The sequence below is a fragment of the Xenopus tropicalis genome, chromosome 1, assembly GCF_000004195.4.
Source record: "Xenopus tropicalis strain Nigerian chromosome 1, UCB_Xtro_10.0, whole genome shotgun sequence".
Classification (NCBI taxonomy): Eukaryota; Metazoa; Chordata; class Amphibia; order Anura; family Pipidae; genus Xenopus; species Xenopus tropicalis.
Window position 1 is genome coordinate 78,614,715 of NC_030677.2, and position 20,695 is coordinate 78,635,409.

The window sequence follows — 20,695 nt, forward strand, 5'->3', positions numbered from 1 at the left end:
GATAAACTGAGCAGTTCACATATTATAAATTATTAATTATAATGTCCCTATTATAAGAAAATGTAAATATATGTGTGACATTTTGAATTAAGATTTTGATAAAATGCTGAAAAAATAATTTATGCCACCAAACTTAACGCTACGAAAACTTAACGCTACAAACTTAACGCTACGAAAAATGCGCAACTTTTCGCGTAAGTTTTAACGCTACGAAAAATGCGCAACTTTTTACGCAACTTTCGTAATGGATAGGAAAACTCGCGTTTTTACGCAAAAATCGTATTGGTAACGAAAAATTCGCAAAACATACGAAAAAATCCCAAAATACCGATCATTACGAAAAAAACGCAATCGGACTCCATTCGACCCGTTCGTGGGTAAGTAAATCAGCCCCTGTGTGTCTGTGGCCAGGTCAACCTAATGTCTCTGGGTTCAGACACACCATACAGCAGATTTGAGCAGAAACAACCTTGTGTTGCAAAAGCCTAATGGGAAAACATTGTTGGGAAAACAAGGTTTTTAGCATGTTTCATAGAAATTATTCCTAGGTCTTGGTTCATTAAACAGCATAGGAGATTTCTATATAAATGCATAAAGCTGGCCATACACGTGGCGATCTCACGATGTTTCGTACGACCGTCGGTCGCACGAAACATCGTCAGATCCGCCACACACCATTCAGGGCTGAATCGGCAGGTAAGGAGGTAGAAACAATAGGATTTCTACCTCCTTCTGCCGATTCAGCTCTGAAGGGAGAATTTTGGTCAGGCGCCTTCTATGGCGCCCGATCAAAATTTTCTAACCTGGCCGATCGGCGAGTCGACCGATATCAGCAGCTTCCTGCGATATCGGTCGGCTCGCTGACATGCCATACACGCACCGATTATCGTACGAAACTAGGTTTCGTACGATAATATCGGTGCGTGTATGGCCACCTTAAGTACACTCTTATGGCTTGATTGAAGCATTAGTGCTGAGGTTTGGGAGAAGAAATTGTGCGTTTTAGGCATTCAAAAGTGACCTGGGACAACTGAGACTTTTTCTAAGCACAGAGGCAAGTACTGCACAAGCTTAAACAGAGAATGAAACAATAAAGGGTGAAGAACCTTAATATCAGTGGGAAATCAACTGGTTGCTGAGAGCAGGGGAAAATCTGTGATTCTGCACTGTTGTTTTTTGTCTTTTTAACAGAGGAACCAGCTAATGAAGTCTTCATTTTAATAGATTCCAATTTTAATAATTTAACTATTGATGAAATGAAGAAATTAAAAAAAGACTAGAACATGTAAAAGTACATAAAGGTGCAGTACCAGATGATATTCAATGCAGATTTATAAAGAGCTCAGGTCTGGTATTGCCTGACCTCTTTACTTAATTTTTTGGATTGGGGTCTGGCATGGTGCAGAGAGACTGATGAATAGCTGGTACCATTATTCAGAAAAGGGTCCCATTCTACTATAGAATAAACTATAGGCCAGTTAGTTTGAGATCAATAGTGGGAACATTTTTGGAGGGGATATAATAATAAAGCGATTACATTGCAAATCAAAAACACAAAACATCAAAAACATATTTTGCCAGATAAATATAATTGCCTACTATGAGGAGGTGAACAGAAGCCTAGACTCTGGTTTGGCAGTGGATGTGATCTACTTAGATTTTGCTTAAACACCGATACAGTACCACAGAGAAGTTTACTGATTAAATTTAGGAACATAATATTTTTACATAGATACAGAATTAAATGAAGGATAAATTATAAAGAGTGTGTCAGACAGGCCGGGTGAACTGAGGACTAAGGAGAACTAAGGAGTCTACCTCTATATAAACTTCAGCAGACATATTACCCTGGAGGCAACTTATTATTGAAAACCAAAATGATTTAAGGATAAAAATAAAGACAAGGCAGATCAAATATATTCTAAATAGGTGACAGCCAAATAAAGTCTGAGTCCAGGCAATAGTCAGAATATGGGGGGAACAAGGGCAAAGGAAAATTCAGTACCTTAAGTCTAAAGTTGTGACTTCTGGTTCTTTGATCTTTTCTATAGAAAAAAATATCCCCTACTATCTGTCTATAATGTCCTCTAATATACTTGTAAAGAGTAATCATGTTCCCTCACAAGTACTTTTTTACCAGAGAAAACAACACCATTCATTTGAAGCAGTGTAGGTAGCTCCTCACAGTGAGGACAGTGAGGCTGTGGAATGCTCTGCGGGGTGATGTGGTGTTGGCAGATTCTATTAATGCCTTTAAGATTGACTTGGATGACTTATTGAATATTGAAGGCTATTGTTAACTTCAAGCATCAGATAGATATGTATGTATGTATATACATATGTATAAGGAAAGGTAGCTTTATTACTATTATTTGCATCAGGGTAGGCATTTCTAAGCTTTTGCTGGGGTGAACAGGAATATGCCCATGACAAAATAATGAGAAACAGACTTAGCTGTAAGCATTACGGCCCTTTAATAAATAGACCCCAGACCCAGGTGTACCGAATATATGTTTTTAATCTACTGTATATCAGTATGTATAAGTACCATAAATGACCCTTTATATCTTTACTCAAGTATTAAAACCGTTTGTGGTCTAAAGAGATTATTTGTTATCTGCTATAAACACAGGCCCCTAAAGTTGATTTGCATAAACTAAATTTAAAATTATCCCATACACTCAACTTGTGTTCCTCATTAGTAGGTAGTCATAGCCCATATCACATTCAATCTTTCCTGTTATTTCCTGCTAATGTGATTTATTGCCAAATGGCTTTATGTACAGTAGCTTCTGATGCAATTTTGGTTGTTAACATGCCAATGCCTTCGAAGAATTTTTGTAGGTCATATTTAATTAGCATTAGTTGTATCTAATAGTGCTTTTATAGTTGGTTTAGAAGCCATTAAACAAACATAAAACAAAACCTGTGCCTTTAATATATTACAGTTCCTGGCATTGCCCTATTCTGTTCCTTCTTTTCCCTCCAATATTCTTTACATTAGAATAGGTTTTTGTTTGAATTTTTGGCTTACAGTAAGTTGTTTTCGGCCTCATTCTGTTAGACCTATTATTCTGCTATGGGAATACATTCTGATACAGTAGGGCTCATTTATCAACACTGGGTAAATTTGCCTATGGGCAGTAACCCATAAAAGCCAATCAGTGATTGGTGTTTTTCAGCCAGCTGCATGTAGAACAATGAATGCAACAATTTGATTGGTTGCCATAGTTTACTGCCCATGGGCAACTCACTCACTACATTACTGCATACTGCATACTGCATACCACAGCATTACTGCAATGTGTGTAAAACTCTATTTAAATCCCTATGAAAGTTATGAAAACGTTCTCATAGGGCACAATTTGTTTCCTGCTTAGGCTCTTTTAACTATGCAAACCAAAATTATTAATAATTCTCTGTTTCTATAGAACTACGGTATTTTATAACATGAGGAATGTTCAGCTTGTACTACTGACATCAATACTTTGACCTTTGTCACATGAATTCATTATTATCTAGGAAAATTGTTGTTTGAACACAGAGCAAGATAATCCAGAAATGTTGTGATAATTGATAAAGCAGCACTGATAATGGATGGGAAGAGCAATAAAGTGTGCAATTGGCTGTGTGTTTTTACCTAATATTTCAGTCATGTAGTTGACCTTTAGTCTGATTAGATTCTAGCATGTTCTATTAACTTGTTTATCATTTTTACATGCATGCTTAAATTGCTTGTATGCAAATACATTGCACATAGAACATTTCCCAGTGATGGGTGAAATTTTTCATCAGGCATGGATTTGCGGCAAATTTCTGCATTTCGTCATTGGCAGATTTCTTAGATTTGGGATATAGCTGAAATCCAATAGAAACACTGAATTTAATGACTTATAATAAAGATTAGTTATCCCATACACTCAACTTGTGTTCCTCATTAATAGATAGTCATAGCCCATATCACATTCAATCTTTCCTGCTATTTCCTGCTAATGTGATTAGATCACATGTGTTTTCAGAAATCAGTCCCCCATTTACCAATTAGTAGTGCAAAATAATCCAGTACAAGCCTCAGTCCAAACTATTCAAATGCCTGAAAGATCAGATCAAGTAGAAGAGCCAGTTAGTGTTAAACTATCTGACAGCTCTCTCTGACAGCTTCTCTTCACACTCCAATTTATTGCACGGCAGAGAAAGGAACAAAAAGAGAAACAACTGCCAATGCTCTGCTTACTGCAAAAAAACAAAGAGCAGTAAGGTGTAGCCATGTAGGACTAGTGGACCCATCTCATAGGTAGGGTATGTTATCTGGTATTTAGACATGTTGTGGAACAGTGTAGACAGACTACATCGACTTGGGCCCACATTGTAATATCTTGGTAGTCTGATGCTGAGGGCACCATGACCTGGCCACCATGGAGATGTACTTGAACCACATGCAAGCTCCTAATATAGGGATATCAGCAAAGGCAAACAAGATTGGTGCACATCCATATTTAATTGACTGCTAGAGACATCTTTTGGTTTATTTTACATTCAAATTAAACTCATTTTAAAGTATTGTCTTAATCTAATATAGATCCCATTAAGGCTGGCTTCACATTCACATTTCTTGTCATAATGGATAAAGAGACAGAATACATTCATTTTGTGAAATGAAAGTGAGGAGTATAAGGGAGACTTAATTTTCCTACATTCTAGCATTTATTTTATAATACTGCTGAGACTTATTTCATTCTTTTTCCATATTCCACAGGTTGTGGTACTATTCAGCACCTATCTGGAGCATCAGGAAGCTTTGCAAGTTTGAACTATCCCAGCAACTATGATGATAGTAAAAACTGCATGTGGGAGATAACAGTGGAACAGAATAAAGTAAGAAGCATAGGAAGAATACAACAATATTACCATTATCTCACTATAGTTCGATCTTGAGATTTTTAATTCATTTTCCCTAATGACAGTGTTATGAGTATTCTATGCATGTTTACTGCTTATTTATATTGGGCTTTACAAAATATCTTATTTTATTCACTCTTTACAAAATATCTGTTAACAAAAAAAAGCGTAACAGTCATTAAATTTTGGTGCCTATTGCTGCATTCCATTTACACTGATACTAGAGTAACTCAATGTGAGAGAAGCCAAAAAAAACTGTCATTGTGGTTCTGCCCTAAACATCTGTCATTTTTTGGATACCCTATAGGTTAATATTAACCTTCAGTTATGGTCTGGGTAAGTGGAGAGACACAATCCACTAAATTGATGAGTGCATGTATTTCCTTTCTCTGGCTTGGTCCAGTGTATGCTTAGAGCCCTTTAGGGATGAACTTGGCTTACAGGATATCTATAAAATCAGTTGCCTTTTGTTTAGTTAAATCTTGATCCTTAATGGATTTGCATATGGCTAAATCATTTAATGTGAAAAAATTACTTGAGCATTACAAGGAGGTGGGGGTTGTCAAAAAACAGGAAAAAAGCTTACCAATAGAATTATATGTTGAATAATATACATGTAGTCTGCTAAAAATTTAGAAAAGCGTCTTTGTTTCAAGAAAGCTAAGACTTAGGGGCCGATTTACTAATCCACGAACGGATCGAAAGCGTCCGAATGCGTTTTTTTCGTAATGATCAGTATTTTGCGATTTTTTCGTCGCCGTTGCGAGTTTTCCGTAAATTGTGGTGACTTTTTCATTAAATTGTCGCAAGTTTTTCGTAGCCGTTACGACTTGCGCGAATTGTCGCGACTTTTTCGTCGCCGTTGTGAAAAAATCGTACTGTCGAACCGAGTACGAAAGTTTTGGATTCATTCAAGCTTCAGTATCGTGACTTTCCTTGGGCCAGGTTGGTGCTTCAGAGTGCCATTGAGTCCTATAGGAGGCTTCCAAAATCATGCGGAAAAAAAATCAAGTCGGATTTGTGGATTAGTAAATCAGGCCCTTAGACTATGTAGGGCTCTTGGGACCAGGTGAAGGATATGTATTGTAAACAATCTCTGTGACTCTGTGACAATCTCTGTATAATTGTTTTGAATTAGATGTTGACAAATACTGGCATTGCAGTCATGTAATAATAAATAATATTTTTACATTTTTGAGGCTACAAGTCTGTATGGGTACCCTTACAGGTGGGGAATATTAATATATTAGGGGGTCCATACTAAATGACAATTAAAAAAATTGAGGCTGAATGAATATATTTAGCAACCCTTATATATTTTTCTCACTTTGTACATTTTTTTAATATTAGCTTAAATGTAATTAAATTTGCCCCCCCCGCCTTTCAATAATTTTGAGTTCTATGAAGCTGGCTTTATACTATCTACTGTGTTTCCTATAGTTCTCTACTTCTAACCACAATATATGTTATTAAGTTTACTAGGCAACCCATCTATAGTATAAAGTCATTTATTAGGAATATGGGATCATTATTTTTTTTTAAATGTCTGCAGTATTACTTTGCTGTTATAATTATCAATTTGCTAATTAAAGCCATTACAACATTAATACCTTTTAGGTTATACATTTGTGGTTTGCTGAGTTTCACCTGGAAGCTAGCACACTGTGCACTGCAGATCATGTTACTGTAGAGGATGGAGCTGGAACACTGGGTAAGTGCTAAAATATTGCATTTAAAAACAATGTAAACAGTACAATATATTACTATGCTCACATTTTCTCTGTAACAGCGGATAGTTTGTTTGCTGGATTTATATATAAACAGGTTGCATACTGTGTGATTTAGACAAGGGTATTTATTGGCAAATAGTACTAAACTATGTGGTTTCCCCAATGGCTTGAAAAAACACATAATTTTTTAAATTTGGCATCAAACCAAAAGATTTCGAGTTGTGAAAGACCATGTTCAGTCCAACAGGATTACAGGATGGTCTGGAGGAACTGTCTGCCCACCCCTTGAGGTACCATGCATGTCTAGGTGATTGGTCGCTATAGTCAACCATGGCCAAATTCACAACCATATCTAGGCATGTATGGCTGCCTACCAGTTCAGTAAGCAATTAATTTCTAATTTAGGGCAGTTAGAATATCATTCAGAGAAGTAACAAAATATAGGAAATCATTGTCCAGTGGGCTTAAGTAAAGAATGACTCACTATCAATACATCCTGGGGGGTCTAGTAAATGGGTTTGAATGATCATATCTTGGGCATTTTTCCCATAACTCTTACACATACTTAAGGCATTAGCTAATGGTCTGCTATTTATAAATTATAGTTCTTTATATATGTTTGTTTAAATTGCTTCACACTATGTTGTCTGCATCAGCAATGCCAATCCACACTCATTTTGTGCTATTTGCATCAGCAATGCACCTCAACAATGCACCTTGTCATAACCAAGTTGCACCTGCCAATGACAATCACACTTTTGGCAGTACTTGCTGGTATTACAATGGGTGGGAAAAGGGCATCCCCTGGCACACTCTTTGCTTGTATATCATTTAACCTTCCACCATTTCTTACTTTAACAGTGGAAAAAGTGGGAGCAAAAGAACAAAAATTGACTCCAACATTGCTAGTATCAAGATACCTTCACATTGCACCTATACTGCAAAACCAAACAGGCAGGTTAATTGGCACCTGATAAAACTGACCACAGTGTGTATAAAAGCAATAGGGCTTGTAAACTCCATTGGGGGCAGAGAATGTATATTCTCATTAAATCTCTGCAGCATAAATTGCAAAAAAAAAAGGCTAATAAGAGCATCTTTACCACATACCTTCTTTCCAGTTACCAATTAGCATCACCTGTAATCCATCTGTATTTATGCTGTCTATTTAAAAATCTGTCATGATGGTTCATGATAAATAGGCCAATGGTGTTCGCACCATGTCCATCCGTGTTCACTGGTTTAAACTATAGTGACATTCATTTATATATAAAAAGATTGAGGTTTCCTACCATAAAAATTACATGCTTTCCCATTAAGAGATTACACCCTAAGAGCAGGTCCAGCTATGAGGATTAACTGCCTGCTGTTGTGCCTTAAACATAGTAGAACAGGGATCTGGCTTTGGGTAACGTATTTCAGTTCAGGGAGGTATCAAGACACCTAAAGAAATGCTTTAAAGGGCCAGGGTCCTATTCATTTTGGTTAAATAAATGCAAAAATAGTCAGGGAAACACTTTTATCAATGTGCTTTTAAGAGTGATGAAAACTTTATTTTTTCCTTAGTATGTGCTCTTATTGTGAATTCAAATACAACATGTTGGAATAAGGTTTAGATCCCTATTCCTTGCCTGTTATTTCCTTGGACACCAAAATGAATTTCACAGCATACAGTTCTGTTACCAGACTACTGAACTGCAAAATCTGTTGGCACTAGAAATGATACTTAACAGGTAGTTTAGCATGTCCAATAAAATGTTTCAAGCAGACAGCAGACAGTATATGAATATAATGGAGTCTAACACATTTTGTGCCTAGTAGGGCACTAAGTCATTGGGTAGAACTGCTCCCACAGTTTGGGAAGCAATGATATACACTTTGCTTCTGTGTGCATACACACACTGTATATAATTGAAGGTCTTTAATATTTCAGTTAGAATAAAGTATGAAGAAATAAGCCATTGTACACACAGAGCACTTATTCTAAGTTAATTTAGCTGACATCCAAGGGGACACCACTTAAAGAGTAGTGGTGATAAGCTCAAATTCAGTATTGTGTACGGGTTACAGAAGGAGACAATTCATTCTTCCTCTCCAAGAAATGCTTTAAGCTCTGGTGACATTCTCAGAACATTACGCACAAAGTCTCCTGAGCCAATGCGCTCAATGCCTGATACATTAGTTATGGCTTCTGCTTATTTTCCTTAATTTATAGTGGCCATTGTCTCCTAAGAAACTGCAACAGACTTCCAAATTTAGTTTGTTTACTGACATTCCTTCTGACTGAACTGACATGTCTGACTGAGTTATATCTAAGCAGCCAGACAAGAGAAAAGGCCCCTCTTGTTGCCCTCTTCTGCTAAGCAGATATTTTTATCTTCACTTTGGGAGGTTTTACAGGTTAGAAGAGACGTAAATGGAAAGTTTGACTGTCAGTGTTATTTATTGCTTCAAAATATTATTCATGTGTGTAACAATATAAAAAAAACAGGTGGATTTGTATGTATTTATATAGCGCTACTATATATTCCGAGCTGCATATTTTAACATTACAGTGACAGTACAAACCAGGGACATTGTAAAAAGTAAAATAGAGACATTACAATAAAGTAAAATAAATATACACAAAAACACAGATTAATGTCGGCCTGAAAAAATTAAATGTCTGTTTTATTCAATTTAATTAGCTATACTTCAACTTTAAAGGCAATAGGAACCTTTCCAGTAGTAATACTCCACCCATATTTGCTAGACTACAACAAGCATTCTCTAGACTAGACCAGTAGTTCCATTACTTTGGGTCCAGCGCCCACTGGTGCATGGAAAAGTGGCACAGCCTGGTGGCTGATATTTATGAGATTTGGAGAGAAAGCCCAAATACACCTGAAAGCCAATCTTGAGCATCAGTTAGGATGATATTTGGGATGAACGTTTATTAACTACCCTGGCTTGCACCTGAAAATGCTATATACATTTCTATTCAATCTGTCTTGTTCAAGCCCTTTACTATGTGGAACAAGCTCACTTCTTTGAGATTTTTCCCTTTATTATGAGTTCACTAGTCAGCCACCGAGGCATGCTGGGAATTTGGATTTAACAATAAGTACAAAGTAGTAAGGAAAAATAGTCATGTGGAAAAAGTTCCCTTAAGAATTATAGATAGATACTCCATGAAAAAGGATTCACAATAACTCCAGCTTTGGGAATATTGATGTTTTAAAATCTACAAAACACTTTCATATGTGCCTGCCAAGGAATAGCTGGAGCAGGATAATGTTAGTCTCAAGGGTTTAGTAAACTCATACACTGCAAATTAATGCTACAATATATCGAAGGAATTTTCTGCAAATGAATAAGATTTGCAGCTTTAAAAAAATGATAAGAATTATGTTTAAATTATTAAACACTATATCCTACATACATAATTTATTTTCTTCTTAATGTGTTAAGGTGCAATTTAATTAAATAATACAATGTATTTAAAAAAAGATTTTTTTTTTAAAGGTATTTGAATTCTTAATGCTATTCTGAAGCCAAAATTTTCACGCAAATATAGATGGCATCATGGGTAGTGATATACAAATTACAGCTTAACTCTATTTGTTCAATGTGCACTGAGCCATTGCTTCTTAAATGAAGACCATAAATAGGTATTACTTTGCGTAAAATAATGTACAATATACAGATGAAGCGCAGGTTTTCCCAAAACTTAACTAGTTACAAGATAACACAGGCTATCCTGTTGTGTTATCTCGTGCCATCTCCCTGCTGTGTTAGGGGGAAAAAAGCCTTCTTAGGCTGTTATTCTGTTTTTAGACAGCAGGTGGTGCCTGCAAAGTAACGTGAACGTGCACAGTAGGGGGTCCATTTTGACACCAGACTTCTCCAGCCTTATCTTTTTTCTGGAATGTGGGAAGTGCTAAGAGTGATTAAGATTACCCCCTGGTAAAAGCAAATAGAGCACTAGTCTCTCCTGTGGGTAATTACACACTGGGCTGTTTCTGGGCAAATCCAGTTGGTACAACGTATATCAGGCGCATAATCATATATTTTTAATACTGTAGTTTGGCATTTTTCCCTCCTCTTTTCACATTATGCAATTTTGTTTTCCTCAATCATTTAACTATTAGAGTTCCCAGATCCCTGCAAAGAATGGGCCCAGACAATAAATAAGTTCCCTTTTCTCTGTAATAATAAAACAGAAGAAACAGAAATAATTACCCCTTATTGGGGCAGAACAGCCCTATTGGGTTTATTTCATGGTTAAATGATTCCCTTTTCTCTGTAATAATAAAACAGTACCTGTAATTGATCCCAACTAAGATATAATTACCCCTTATTGGGGGCAGAACAGCCCTATTGGGTTTATTTCATGGTTAAATGATTCCCTTTTCTCTGTAATAATAAAACAGTACCTGTACTTGATGCCAACTAAGATATAATTACCCCTTATTGGGGCAGAACAGCCCTATTGGGTTTATTTCATGGTTAAATGATTCCCTTTTCTCTGTAATAATAAAATAGTACCTGTATTTTATACTGGGTTTTTTTTGTGGTTAGGATGGTTTTGAGAGAGGGCCATTTGTATAACTCAGCCTGCAGCCTTGTGCTTTATATGGGCACAGAACCCCTCAGTGACTTCTAAAATCCTTATCATTTACAGTAGGGGGTATATTATCCCTTATAATACATGATTGATACTCAGAGTTCCCTGTATAACTCAGCCTGCAGCCTTGTGCCTTTATATGGGCACAGAACCCCTCAGTGACTTCTAAAATCCTTATCATTTACAGTAGGGGGTACATTATCCCTTATAATACATGAGTGATACTCAGAGTTCCCTGTATAACTCAGCCTGCAGCCTTGTGCCTTTATATGGGCACAGAACCCCTCAGTGACTTCTAAAATCCTTATCATTTACAGTAGGGGGTACATTATCCCTTATAATACATGAGTGATACTCAGAGTTCCTGTATAACTCTGCCTGCAGCCTTGTGCCTTTATATGGTCACAGAGCCCCTCAGTGACTGCTAATATCCTTATCATTTACAGTAGGGGGTACATTATCCCTTATAATATACGAGGCCTGCAGCTTTGTACCTTTATCACAGAATGCCTCCAATATCCCTTTAATACATAAGAGATTATTACAGCCATGTTTTTCATTTATAGTTATTAAGGTTAAGGCCTCAGGCAGTGACAGCAGCTTTGGACAAGTATAAATGATAAATAAAGCAGACATTATCAATAGTTAAGAAATATATCTTTCCACAACTTGGGACAACCTATCTGTACTGAACCCAGTGAGTTTCTTACGCCCTGTAGGCAACACTGACACCCAACACTGCACCACACCATACCTCCCAACATTTAAAAATTAAAAAGAAGGACAAAAGTATATGCCGCGCTAAGTGATGCGATATTTTTTGACCACGCCCCTCTGACCACACCCACATTACAAAACACCCCCATTTTCCATGGTTGGAATGGCAGCATCAGACACACCAAGTGCACTAGTGTTTTAACTCTTTTACTGCCAACGACGTATGGCATACGTCGTGGCAGTAAAAGGGCTTAAATGCCAACGACGTGTCCCATACGTCGTTGGCATTTAAGCGCAGCTCTCTGCAGCGGCGGCATGTGCCGCCGCTGCAGAGAGCTTCTATCCATGACAGCCCCCCTGGGCAACGTGCCAGGGGGGCTGTCATGAGGGTCCTGCAAGACGTTCGCTCGCAGGACCCTCCAGGAAGCAGCAGAAGCGATCGCATCGCGTCTGCTGCTTCCTCCTTCCCCCCCTGCCGGCCGGCCCACTGAAGAGAAGGCGATCGGGTCTTCAGGACAGGTAAGAACTTTTTTTTTTTTTCATTTACACACTTACACACACACTTACATACATTTATACACACTTACATACATTTACACACACTTACAGCATACATTTTAGCAGTTTTTTTTTTTCATTTTTCACACTTTTATACACTTATTTACACTCATATACACACTTACACACTATAACAAAACTTTTACACATGTACACACATGTATACACAAACACTTTGGTTTTTGTTTTGTTTTGGTTTTTTTTCATTTTGCCACTTTGTTTTTAGTTTCTTTTACCCAAAAACTGTTTATTTTGACAGCGTGACTATTGGATCAGATATTCTGACCACTAATTACACTGTCATGTGACTTATTTTGTTGTTTCACTGATTTGCACAATTTTTGTGGTTTTATCGCATTTTATCCCTGTATAAGTGTTCCTAATCTGTTTTTAGCGTAGCTTTGCCAGGTGTAACTTTGGTGTACAAAAATAACTTTGCCTATTTTGAATTCATCAGAATGTGTACTTTCCAAAAATATATGGTTTCCTGGGGCTCTTTGTATAGTTAGGGGGGAGGTTACTGCACATAATATGCTGTCAGGGGGCTCTGTGTGCAAAAGCTGAGTTGGCAGGCGAGAAATCCTTATGCGATATTTTCATTTTGGGGTCAGTACACACCGCAGACTTTGGTATATCTATGCATATTGGGCATCAAACTGTTCAGTAGGCCTCTGGTGTTCCTATTTGGGGTGACTTGCCTTTGTACGCAAGAAATTGTGTGAGATAAATGCGTCAAATTGCAACATTTTTAGGCGATTTTCTGAAATGTCATAAAAACCAATAACTTTAGGAAAGCTTTGCAGATTGGTACTTTGGTGTAGAAAGTACTCTTTACCCTTGTTGGATTTGTCAGAATGTGTACTTTCCAAAAATATATGGTTTTGTGGGGGTCTGTGTATAGTTAGGGGAAGTTTCGGCACATAATACACTGACAGGGGGCTCTGTGTGCAAAAGCTGAGCTGGCAGGCGAGAAATCCTTATGCGCTATTTTATTTCGGGGTCAGTACATACCGCAGACTTTGGTATATCTATGCATATTGGGCATCAAACTGTTCAGTAGGCCTCTGGTGTTCCTATTTGGGGTGATTTGCCTTTATCTGATCTTTATCAAGAAATTGTGAGAGATAAATGCGGCAAATTGCAACATTTTTATGCGATTTTCTAAATGTCATATAAATCTGCAAACTTAGGAAAGCTTTACAGCTTGGTACTTTGGAGCAAAAAGAAATGTTTACACATTATAGATTCGGGGGGATGTGTACTTTCCAAAAATATATGGCTTTCTGGGGTGAGCGTACTTTTTTTGTAGCATTATCCCACATAAAGGATGTAAATGTGTTGATTTTGCAGGAGCTGAAATGATACATCATATGGGGGTATGTTCCCATTGGGGCCCCTACATGCCACATACTTAGCTAAACCTATACATATTGGGCATCAAACTGTTCAGTGGACCCCTGGCGTTCATATTTAGGGTGTTTTATTTGGTTGCTTTATGACCTGTAGGAGATAAGATACTATAGACTGGAAGTTTTGAAACAATTTTTTTAAAAAATCACAAATTTTGATAAAAACCAATAACTTTAGGAAAGCATTGCGACTTGATAGTTTGGAGTAGACAGACAGTTCTGCCTATTCTGTATTCCCCAGAATCTGTTCTTTCCAAAAATGTACAATTTTCTGAGATAAACCTTCTGTTAGTGGAAATTTTGTCCTTGAAATCTAAAGTATGCCGCTTTCTGGAGCAGTGCTTTGGAAATTTGGTAATGTACTGCTGGGAGTTTTTGAGAAATCTCCATAAAACTATATATATTTGGTATTGGCACGTTCAGGAGACATGGGACTTTCCAAATCAGTTGTATATTTGTGCATAAAATAATTTTTGTTTCTAGTATGTGTGTTTATATTATGGAAAATTAGATTTTTTTTGCATTTTTAGACATTTAGAAGCCTATATCTTGTTACAGAATTGGAATTACACAAAAATTCTACCATATTTTGAAAGCTTAGGTTGTTCTGAAAAAAACAATATATTGTTTTCCTGGGTAAACTAAAAGTCCCCCCGAGGAAAGGCCCCTAAAGTGAAACAGTGCAAAATGTTCAAAAACTGTCTGGCAATACAAGTTCCGATTTGACCAAAACAGCTGGCAGTAAAAGGGTTAATAGCTGGCATCATAAATCATGAGCTGCCCTTGAAAATACAAAAAGGAGGAGGCCAGGACGCGCCTGTGGCCATCAATGGTCCTTCATAGTTCAATTCCCTTGGTGCGTCTGCCTCTATCAATGGGGCTCAATGCTGATACCATTTCTGATACATGCCCTACCTAAGGCATCAGCTTTGAGACCCAAGGAAGCTCAGCTGCCAGACTGGGACTCGAACTCCAAACCTTACGGGGTAGGAATCGAACTCCAAAGCCAACGGGGCAGGAATCGAACTCCACACCCGGCGATGTAAGGGCGTGCGCTCTACCACTTCGCTATCCTTCCTCCTCCCACTTGTAACATGTTTTTTGGTAATCTTGTCTTCTGCATATTGGCGGTTGGTGTATCCTAACCGACTGACTGAAACACTCAGGGTTAGAGCCTGCTGCTTGCCCCAAGCCCTATATAACTAGGGGGGCTGTTATAGTAGGGGGGAATGAATCTTCCATTTATCAACATTCTCTGGGGGGAATGAATACAAGGGTGTAAGTTTTACCCCCGGGGCAAGAGAGGTCCCCAAATTTGCCCCACTGACTTATGATGGGGATTTTGGCAAATAACTAGTTTGTCGTAGACCCATGAATGAGGTGTTAAACTGTGCGGCTAATTCGAGAATGGGGTGCAATGACTTTTCTGAGGGGTGGGCAGTTAATTGCCCCAGCAGGGGGCAATTATCCGCCCATAGACTTAACATTGAGACCAACTTTGACTGAGTCCCGCACCGTTTGTCGTAGACCCATGAATGAGGTGTCAAACCATGCGGCTTATTCGGGAGTGGGGTGCTATGACTTTTCTGAGGGGTGGGCAGTTAATTGCCCCAGCAGGGGGCAATTATCCGCCCATAGACTTAACATTGAGACCAACTTTGACTGAGTCCCGCACTGTTTTTCGTAGACCCATGAATGAGGTGTCAAACCGTGCAGCTTATTCGGGAATGGGGTGCTATGCCTTTTCTGAGGGGTGGGCGGTTAATTGCCCCAGCAGGGGGCAATTAACCACCGTTTGTCGTAGACCCATGAATGAGGTGTCAAACTGTGCGGCTGCTTCGGTAATGGGGTGCTATGACTTTTCTGAGGGGTGGGCAGTTAATTGCCCCAGATGGGGGCAATTATCCGCCCATAGACTTAACATTGAGACCAACTTTGACTGAGTCCCACATCGTTTGTCATAGACCCATGAAAGAGGTGTCAAACTGTGCGGCTTATTCGGGAATGGGGTGCTATGACTTTTCTGAGGGGTGGGAGGTTAATTGCCCCAGATGGGGGCAATTATCCGCCCATAGACTTAACATTGAGACCAACTTTGACTGAGTCCCGCACCATTTCTGGTAGACCCATGAATGAGGTGTCTGGATGAGTTTTTGAACAAGCAGAATATCCAAGGCTATTGTGATACTAATATCTACAGTTAGTATTACTGGTTGTATATATATAGTTTATGTATGTGAGTGTATAGATTGGTTAGTATAGGTTGTGTGCTGGGTTTACTCGGATGGGTTGAACTTGATGGACAATGGTCTTTTTTCAACCCTATGTAACTATGTAACTATGTAACCGTGCGGCTTATTCGGGAATGGGGTGCTATGCCTCTTTTGAGGGGTGGCCGGGTAATTGCCCCAGCAGGGGGCAATTAACCACCGTTTGTCGTAGACCCATGAATGAGGTGTCAAACTGTGCGGCTTATTCGGGAATAGGGTGCTATGCCTCTTTTGAGGGGTGGGCGCTTAATTGCCCCAGCAGGGGGCAATTAACCACCGTTTGTCGTAGACCCATGAATGAGGTGTCAAACTGTGCGGCTTATTCGGGAATAGGGTGCTATGACTTTTCTGAGGGGTGGGCAGTTAATTGCCCCAGCAGGGGGCAGCAATTAACTTTGACTGAGTCCCGCACCATTTTTCGTAGACCCATGAATGAGGTGTCAAACTGTGCGGCTTATTCGGGAATGGGGTGCTATGACTTTTCTGAGGGGTGGGAGGTTAATTGCCCCAGATGGGGGCAATTATCCGCCCATAGACTTAACATTGAGACCAACTTTGACTGAGTCCCGCACCATTTCTGGTAGACCCATGAATGAGGTGTCAAACCGTGCGGCTTATTCGGGAATGGGGTGCTATGCCTCTTTTGAGGGGTGGCCGGGTAATTGCCCCAGCAGGGGCCAATTAACCACCGTTTGTCGTAGACCCATGAATGAGGTGTCAAACTGTGCGGCTTATTCGGGAATAGGGTGCTATGCCTCTTTTGAGGGGTGGGCGCTTAATTGCCCCAGCAGGGGGCAATTAACCACCGTTTGTCGTAGACCCATGAATGAGGTGTCAAACTGTGCGGCTTATTCGGGAATAGGGTGCTATGACTTTTCTGAGGGGTGGGCAGTTAATTGCCCCAGCAGGGGGCAGCAATTAACTTTGACTGAGTCCCGCACCATTTTTCGTAGACCCATGAATGAGGTGTCAAACTGTGCGGCTTATTCGGGAATGGGGTGCTATGACTTTTCTAGGGGGTGGGCGGTTAATTGCCCCAACAGGGGGCAATTAACCACCGTTTTTCGTAGACCCATGAATGAGGTGTCAAACTGTGTGGGTTATTCGGGAATGGGGTGCTATGACCTTTCTAGGGGGTGGGCGGTTAATTGCCCCAGCAGGGGGCAATTAACCACCGTTTGTCGTAGACCCATGAATGAGGTGTAAAACTGTGTGGCTTATTCGGAAATAGGGTGCTATGACTTTTCTGAGGGGTGGGCAGTTAATTGCCCCAGCAGGGGGCAATTAACCACCGTTTGTCGTAGACCCATGAATGAGGTGTAAAACTGTGCGGCTTATTCGGGAATGGGGTGATATGACTTTTCTAGGGGGTGGGCGGTTAATTGCCCCAACAGGGGGCAATTAACCTCCGTTTGTCGTAGACCCATGAATGAGGTGTCAAACTGTGCGGCTTATTCGGGAATAGGGTGCTATGACTTTTCTGAGGGGTGGGCAGTTAATTGCCCCAGCAGGGGGCAATTAACCACCGTTTATCGTAGACCCATGAATGAGGTGTCAAACTGTGCGGCTTATTCGGGAATAGGGTGCAATTACTTTTCTGAGGGGTGGGCAGTTAATTGCCCCAGCAGGGGGCAATTATCCGCCCATAGACTTAACATTGAGACCAACATTGAGTCCCGCACCGTTTGTCGTAGACCCATGAATGAGGTTTCAAACCGTGTGGCTTTTTCGGGAATGGGGTGCTATGACTTTTCTGAGGGGTGGGCGGTTAATTGCCCCAGCAGGGGCATGAGTTTTGCCACGGCAAGCACCACTCACATTTTCTTCAGGAAATGTACCTCTCTAGTTATTATTATTATTAACATTTATTTATAAAGCGCCAACATATCCCGCAGCGCTGTACAATAAGTGGGTTTCATACATTGGACATACAGAGTAACAAATAAAGCAATCAATAACCGATACAAGAGGTGAAGAGGGTTCTGCCCAAAAGAGCTTACAGTCTACAAGGAAACAAATAATAAAGCCTCTACTCTAAATAGTATTTATAACAAAGTAAATGTAAACGAATGACAAATTGAAGCCCCAAACAAATCAAAACCCGTACCAAATAAATATAAAGGTCTGGGTGTGAACACCCCAGACCTAGCGCAGTTGTGAAAAAACTCTAGGGGGCCCCAATGGAAATTTGTAATTAATGCAGAATCAGAAAAAGCTCACCAGAGTCCACAGTTGGTCCGGGTGCTCAGGGCCCCGAACCCGTAGCTGAAGGGAGAAGTTATATCATATACAGTTGAGCTCCAAACATCTCCGGACACGACATGCTGCTAAAACCAGGTCTTTATTGTTCCATCTAAAAACTAGACGCCTAGTTTTTTAGGCGTCTAGTTTTTAGATGGAACAATAAAGACCTGGTTTTAGCAGCATGTCGTGTCCGGAGATGTTTGGAGCTCAACTGTATATGATACAGTCTACAAGGAGAAAGGGTTGAGACACAAGGTGTGGGAATGGGCATGACCAGAGTTGTGAGAGGTGTGGCACATATACCAGCAGGGGGTAGCAGGGCTCAGAGGATATCTCCTGTATTATATACCAGCTGGGCACTTACTGTCAAACTGCCCATAGACTTAACATTGATACCAACTTTGACTGAGTCCCGCACCATTTGTCGTAGACCCATGAATGAGGTTTCAAAACCGTGCGACTTTTTCGGGAATGGGGTGCTATGACTTTTCTGAGGGGTGGGCGGTTAATTGCCCCAGCAGGGGCATGAGTTTTGCCACGGCAATAATAATAACTAGATAGGTACATTTCCTGAAGAAAATGTGAGTGGTGCTTGCTGTGGCAAAACTCGTGCCCCTGCTGGGGCAATTAACCGCCCACCCCTCAGAAAAGTCATAGCACCCCATTCCCGAAAAAGTTGCACGGTTTGACACCTCATTCATGGGTCTACGACAAACGGTGGTTAATTGCCCCCTGCTGGGGCAATTAACTGCCACCCCTCACAAAAGTCATAGCACCCTATTCCCGAATAAGCCGCACGGTTTGACACCTCATTCATGGGTCTACGACAAACGTTGGTTAATTGCCCCCTGCTGGGGCAATTAACCGCCCACCCCCTAGAAAAGTCATAGCACCCCATTCCCGAATAAGCCGCACAGTTTGACACCTCATTCATAGGTATATGACAAACGGTGGTTAATTGCCCCCTGCTGGGGCAATTAACCTCCCACCCCTCAGAAAAGTCATAGCACTCCATTCCCAAATAAGCCGCACAGTTTGACACCTCATTCATGGGTCTACGACAAACGGTAGTTAATTGCCCCCTGCTGGGGCAATTAACCACCCACCCCCTAGAAAAGTCATAGCACCCCATTCCCGAATAAGCCGCACAGTTTGACACCTCATTCATGGGTATATGACAAACGGTGGTTAATTGCCCCCTGCTGGGGCAATTAACCTCCCACCCCTCAGAAAAGTCATAGCACCCCATTCCCGAATAAGCCGCACAGTTTGACACCTCATTCATGGGTCTATGACAAACGATGTGGGACTCAGTCAAAGTTGGTCTCAATGTTAAGTCTATGGGCGGATAATTGCCCCCATCTGGGGCAATTAACCGCCCACCCCTCAGAAAAGTCATAGCACCCCATTACCGAAGCAGCCGCACAGTTTGACACCTCATTCATGGGTCTACGACAAACGGTGGTTAATTGCCCCCTGCTGGGGCAATTAACCGCCCACCCCTCAGAAAAGGCATAGCACCCCATTCCTGAATAAGCTGCATGGTTTGACACCTCATTCATGGGTCTACGACAAACGGTGCGGGACTCAGTCAAAGTTGGTCTCAATGTTAAGTCTATGGGCGGATAATTGCCCCCTGCTGGGGCAATTAACTGCCCACCCCTCAGAAAAGTCATAGCACCCCACTCCCGAATAAGCCGCACAGTTTGACACCTCATTCATGGGTCTACGACAAACGGTGCGGGACTCAGTCAAAGTTGGTCTCAATGTTAAGTCTATGGGCGGATAATTGCCCCCTGCTGGGGCAATTAACTGCCCACCCCCCAGAAAAGTCATTGCACCCCATTCTCGAATTAGCCGCACAGTTTAACACCTCATTCATGGGTCTACGACAAACTAGTTATTTGCCAAAATCCCCATCATAAGTCAGTGGGGCAAATTTGGGGACCTCTCTTGCCCCGGGGGTAAAACTTATACCCTTGTATTCATTCCCCCAGAGAATGTTGATAAATGGAAGATTCATTCCCCCCTACTATAACAGCCCCCCTAGTTATATAGGGCTTGGGGCAAGCAACAGGCTCTAACCCTGAGTGTTTCAGTCAGTCGGTTAGGATACACCAACCGCCAATATGCAGAAGACAAGATTACCAAAAAACATGTTACAAGTGGGAGGAGGAAGGATAGCGAAGTGGTAGAGCGCACGCCCTTACATCGCCGGGTGTGGAGTTCGATTCCTGCCCCGTTGGCTTTGGAGTTCGATTC

At 40.5% G+C, this 20,695-nt stretch overlaps 1 protein-coding gene across 1 annotated transcript in view; it reads left to right on the forward strand.

The window, feature by feature from the left end:
* Window positions 1-20,695, forward strand: part of LOC100489122 (ovochymase-2) — an 84,918-nt gene that overhangs the window by 585 nt on the left and 63,638 nt on the right. Inside the window, exons 2-3 of the mRNA XM_031903196.1 lie at window positions 4,757-4,875; window positions 6,517-6,610. Of these exons, the coding sequence (XP_031759056.1) occupies window positions 4,757-4,875; window positions 6,517-6,610 (213 nt within the window). The remainder of the gene's footprint in view (window positions 1-4,756; window positions 4,876-6,516; window positions 6,611-20,695) is intronic.